Source organism: Solanum dulcamara, chromosome 12 (genome assembly GCF_947179165.1).
Source record: "Solanum dulcamara chromosome 12, daSolDulc1.2, whole genome shotgun sequence".
In the NCBI taxonomy this organism is placed as follows: domain Eukaryota; kingdom Viridiplantae; phylum Streptophyta; class Magnoliopsida; order Solanales; family Solanaceae; genus Solanum; species Solanum dulcamara.
Genome location: NC_077248.1, coordinates 13,683,600 through 13,689,601, shown reverse-complemented (window position 1 = coordinate 13,689,601; position 6,002 = coordinate 13,683,600). Strand labels below are relative to the sequence as shown.

The 6,002-nt window shown below is 29.5% G+C and overlaps 1 protein-coding gene across 1 annotated transcript; it reads right to left on the bottom strand.

The window, feature by feature from the left end:
* Positions 1 to 421: 421 nt before the first annotated feature.
* On the bottom strand, positions 422 to 1,968 carry LOC129875882 (endochitinase 1). Its single transcript, XM_055951107.1, has 3 exons — positions 1,505 to 1,968; positions 1,247 to 1,400; positions 422 to 1,021 (listed from the first exon to the last, which is right to left on the bottom strand). The coding sequence occupies exons 1-3, from the start codon at positions 1,923 to 1,925 to the stop codon at positions 628 to 630; spliced, it is 969 nt and encodes a 322-aa protein (XP_055807082.1). The 5' UTR covers positions 1,926 to 1,968; the 3' UTR covers positions 422 to 627.
* Between the last annotated feature and the right edge of the window lie 4,034 nt (positions 1,969 to 6,002).

The following is a 6,002-nucleotide window of genomic DNA, read 5'->3' as shown; positions in this document are numbered from 1 at the left end:
ATAGCTCTGCTCCTGACTTTTGGACAATGAAAATGATGGAAGTAGGCCTGAATTTCATGAGTTGTAGCCTTCATTGCGCTAGAAATCTCTCTCCCTCCCTTCCAAGCCTAGAGCATCTTTTTAAGGGTTTCTAGGGTGACTCTCACCTATTTTGGCACTCTAGGGAAAAGGGAGGAAATAAAAATTCAAGTCTTTTAATTCTGTCATGTCGATCCCATTATAGCGGGTCCCATCCCATTGTGGTTGTGCGCTGTGGCGGGTTATTCCCACTGTGTCGGGACGGTACTGGTCCTGATCAACTTGGTTCACAAATTTTTCGCCCCACCGAAATAACTTAACGACTGTTCGATCGTTACACTAACCTATTATAATAAGGTCAAATTATAACGTAAATGCTTTACTAAATAATGAACTGGCTCGATCGTTAAATAGCTCCCACATAATGCTCATTAACATGACCCATCACAACATTAGAAGAACCGTCCACTATAGCAGACAATAGACGTTGTTGTTTATTATAAAAACAAACAATTATAAGTCGTGGTTCCGTCAGAATACAATCACAACTCACACAATTTCATTCATACATAAATTTATTTATAGCCGGGGCCTTAGATGATGAAGTCGTTACATAGTATCGACTAAGAGTCCATTTCCAAAAGACCTTTGGTTTCCGCAATCAAGATTATCACCTGGGCTAACTCCAAGAATTCCGCAATACCTCCTGTAGAACCCAATCCTATCCTGAACCCTGCTGTCACTGCCATGACCACATTCCAGGCCACCATTGATGATATTTGTGATGACACCGAATCCAGGGAGGCGATTGGCTGCTCGGTCAGCGCCGGATGGTTGCCATCTTCCGACGATGACGTCGTGGCAAGAAGGCTTTGGTGATTGAGGGGTCATCCAGAACCAGATGGCTGATTTGAATGAGATGACTGAATCTGTAGCTACTAAATCAGGATTGTTCAAAAGGTCCACTCCGATGGCTCTGCCACATGGCCCATAGTTGTAGTTGCTGTTTTTATTAATGTCAAAATACGCGTAATTAGACCTTATCACATTACAACGTGAGACAAATAGATTTATTTCTCCTTCTGTTAATCAGTCAAAAATTAGGACATAACATCAGTGTGATTAGAATTCTCTCGAGATGGAATTTGGGATTTTACTTATATGTAATAATGTAAACAATTTTTTTCTTTTTGTCTAGCTAAATGATAGTGAATATATAGGAGCTTACTGTGAAATTTGGATGGGGCCTCTTCCGAAATATTTCCTTCCAGGAGCACAAGGCCATTGATTACTTGGTGTACAGTAATCGCCCGGGCTACCTTGTTCTCTAAGGAAACAGTAACCCCATGCGTATGGTCCATCTGGTGCTGTAGGCCATCCTCCTATATAATCAATTATTATTACTTAACGGGTACATAATCAATTTTAACAAATGGAGTATCATTTTTAGATTCACAATGAAATTACAAAATTTAAATCGACGTACCAGTAGTTTCATGGGAAGTTTGGGCAAAGAAAGCAGCAATTTCCCTTTTACGGGCAGTGATATCACCAGTGGTGCCAAAGCCAGGAAAAGACCCAGCAGCATTAATGAATGCATTGTAGCTATAGAAATTACCCTTTCCTTGGCAGGCATTATCGTTGCGATGATTAAGCATCTGATCAAACATGGAATTTGAGATAACACCTCCAAGGTCCCCAGTAGGACCGGGGCCAGATGGACACTGGCTCTGGCAATTGCCAGGAGCACAATAGGCATCAGTGTCACCACACCACCCAAATTTGCTGCAACAGAGTCCCGAGGCACAAAGCGCACCTCCTGCTTGGGAACCACATTGCTCTGCCGAGGCACTCAGCAAAAGGAGAGAAAATACTAAAGAAAGAGTAGTGAATTCATAAAGCCTCATTTTGATGTAGTAAACTTAGGTGATGGCAAACAAGTGGTAAAATGGAAGGTATTTATAGGTAAGAAGGGTGATGCTGTAATGGAGATGTAGGCTAAATTGTCTATTATATTAGTGACAAAATGTTGAATAAACAAATGCGCCAATCTCATAGTCCTCTGTCTTATCTAGAATTAAATTCAGTGGAGTAAGCTGACAGGTAACATATATTTAATGGCGGCTTTTAGCTTCTTATTTTATTTTATTTATTTTCATTAATTACATAAATGAGAATAGAAGGATCATCTCAATTTGTCTTCTTTTTTTTTTTTTCTGATTTGTTGAAAAAGAATTCCACCTTTTTTAGTTACTCTTTTAATCTAACATTATAAATAATAATTTAAAATCACAGATTAAAAAATATTTTTACATTACATATATTTTTAGTTTAATTTGTTTTAGGTCCAAAAATGACATTTTCTTTAACGGAAAAGGGCATAAGGGGCATTTTTGTACCATTTTCAATAGTTCGAGTGTATTTTAGTTCCTTTTTCATAATTAAAATTCTGTTAAATAAATTTTGATTTATAATTAATTTTAAATAATTAAATTGTAACCAATAGATGACTGTCACGTATTTAAAAAAACTATTCAAATGATTTAATCAAAATTATGTTAAAGAAAAAATCATTTTTGAACCTAAAGGTGGATGACAAGGGTATTAATTTTCAAAATTTTATACGATAATCATCCACCTTTAGGTTCAAAAATGATTTTTTCTTTAACATAATTTTGATTAAATAATTCAAATAATTTTTTTAAACACGTGGCGGACATCTATTGGTTACAATTTAATTATAAATTAAAATTTATTTATCAAAATTTTAATTAAAACACGTGGCGGCCATCTATTGGTTACAATTTAATTATTTAAAATTAATTATAAACCAAAAATTATTTAACAGAATTTGAATTATAAAAAGGACCTAAAATGCCCTCGAACTATTGGAAATGGAACAAAAATGTCCCATCATGCCCTTTTCTTTTAAAGAAAAAAATTATTTTTTGACGTAAATATGAATGTCAAGGGCATTTTAGATCAATAGATGAATTAGAAACATTTTTATATCATTATCAATAGTTCAAGGGCATTTTAGGCCCTTTTTCGTTAGAGGTTTCAAGTTTGATTTCTAAATATGAAAAAAATCATGTTGAAAGTACTATTTCTAAATAAATCTTGCTATGTATGATCCAAATTTAGTTAAAACTTTAATACAACATTGAATGAGAAAAAAATAAAATAAAAAAGGAAGCGGCGGCTCCTAACATTATTTCAGACGTTTCTCGACATGTATTTATATTTTAGACCTAGTTGCTGGATTTTCAGACAAAGTAATATCGAGTCTAGGCAGGTGTTTCATGTTGTCTTACTCCCATGTTAAGGTATTAATTGTCATCTTTAAATTGTTCAGATATTTTGACACATAATATATACTCCATTTATTTTAATTTATTTGTCTGTGCTTAATTTAATATAAAGATATTTAATATAGTAAAAAAAACTTTTAAATATTATAATTTTTAAACTAAAATTATTTAAAATATATCAAAATATTTTTAATCTTATAATCTTAAATATGATATATTACGTGGAAGTTGAAATTAAAAAAATTATTAAAATAATATATTTTTTATAAATGAATTAAAAATAAAATCAAGATAAACAAATTTAATAATGAAGAAATATAAAGACTTATGGACGATAGTATTCCCTCCTATCACCGATGTAACGTGTCCTATTGTCCTTTAACGACGGCGGAATTTGGGTACATGATTAAATTTGGTATGACTTTTCAAGTAAGATCTTCACAAGTATCAATTTATATGATTCATTTTTATTTTATTCAATTTAAAATTAAGAAATATTTTTATATTTAGTAATAATTAAATTTTAAAATGTTCATATATTATTAATAAAATAATTTGCAATCATAAATATTCATCACTTATTTTAGATCATAAATTTTTAAAGTTTTTTTTAAAAAAATTTGTATCAAATCAACTACATCATATAAAACAAGACGGATGAAATATCAAGTTCTTTTAAGAAGAGGAGCTTAAATTTATTGTTAAAAATAATTAGAGTTCAATAACAAGAAGGAAGGATAATTTTAAATGATTATCATTACATTAAAATGAATATATTTGACTCTATCTGTTTAATTAATCCAATAATAAAAAAGCACTCTTCCGTTTAATTACGCCAAACTTCCACTTCTAACCAGCTTTTATTATTGTGCAGAGTTAACATTTTCCCAAGATGCTTAAATAATTGTTGGGGTATTTTTTAAAATTTGAAAATAAGTGGCTTGTTCAAAGTTTAAGAGAGTTGTTGAATTATTTCTTTTTATTTTTTTTCTCATATATATTTTCTAGATGATAATTTTAAGAAAGTTAGTTGTTTATATTTATGATTTTATTTTGAATTATTTCTATTTTTAAGAATAGTTTAAAAATAATTAAAAGGATAAAAATAAAAAAATAATGTTCAATTTATATCTTAAACTTTTTTTAATAAATATATATTGTCTCAACAATTCACTTATTTTAAAAATAAGAAAATATTCGAAAATACAGTCGTTCACGTTTGTATATTTGGAAAATCAAGTCAACCATAGAATAAGGATGTGTTTGGCGCGGGAAATGTTCTTTCAATTCTTTTTGTTAGTCAAACTTATTGAAAAATATTTTTTACCTAAAAAATAAGTTTCTTAAAACTAATATATATATATATATTCTAATAGAAATAAGAAAATACGTTTCATAAGATGATTTTAAACCGTCTTTTTTCACCCTCGAATACATCATCTATCACAATAGCCCCTATACACCACTCTACACCCCTCCCCCTTCTCTCGTGTAATTTTTGCTTAGGTATCAAATGTATAAAATAAGTAAGATACACACTTACTTTCTAAAAAGACAGTTTTTAAGAAAAAAGATTTCCTCATACTAGACACATCCTAGCAATAACAATATACTTTAATATAATTTTATAAATGAAGTCCAAAAATAATAGAATGTAAGTATATATCTTTATCTTTGTTTTGGAAAGTAGATGGGTTAGACCATCAACTCAATGAAAAATAGGTAGAATTTTATTTTAAAAGAAGTGATGAAGAAAGCATGTCAAAACATTTTTAAAAAGAGAAGTGCTATTTGGCACAACTCTTTTTGACACAAATAGCACAAATTCCAAACGATATCTATGCCTTTTTGGCTCTAAAACCATTCAACCTTTTCCTCTGAAATCAAAATAATTTTTGACTTTTCTTCTTATTTTTTTCCCAATAACTTTATTTCCTTTATTCATATTAACCCTCATTTTGATTTTAGCTTTTTATTTTTTTTCGGCCATCTCTAAATTCAAGTCATAAAATTATACTAAATTTGATTTTAGTTCTTTGATTTTTCTTGGTCATTTTCAAATTTAAGTCATACAATTGTATTAAAATGGACCCTATTAATGATAGTAGCCAATTAAGCTAAAATTATTTTGTAACATAGTTCGAGTCCACGTAGATTTCTATTTTCTATTTTCAAATCTATTGATCTTTGAGTTAATTCAGCGTTACGTTAATTATTTATTTAATGTAATTACATGACAACTCTTAAAACTCATTAAATTTGGAATTTAGTGTAGGTTTTTGGTTTGAAAAGAAATTTTAATAACAATAAATTATTTTTTAACATAGTTTGAGTCCAGTATTTTCTATTTTCCAAACCGATTGATCTTTGAGTTAATTCAATGTTGCACTAATTATTTATTTAATGTAATAAAACTCGTTAAATTTGGAATACAGTGTAGATTTTTTATTTGAAAAGAAATTTTAATAACAAGAAATTGTTTTTTAACATAGTTCGAGTCCAATGTAGGTTTATATTTTTTATTTTTAAATCTATTAATCTTTGAGTTAATTCAATATTACATTAACTATTTATTTAATGTAATTACATGACAACTCTTAAAACTCGTTAAATTTGGAATCATTATTCTAAACACCCGAAAAAATGAATCAAATGGACGAAAATGAATTATAT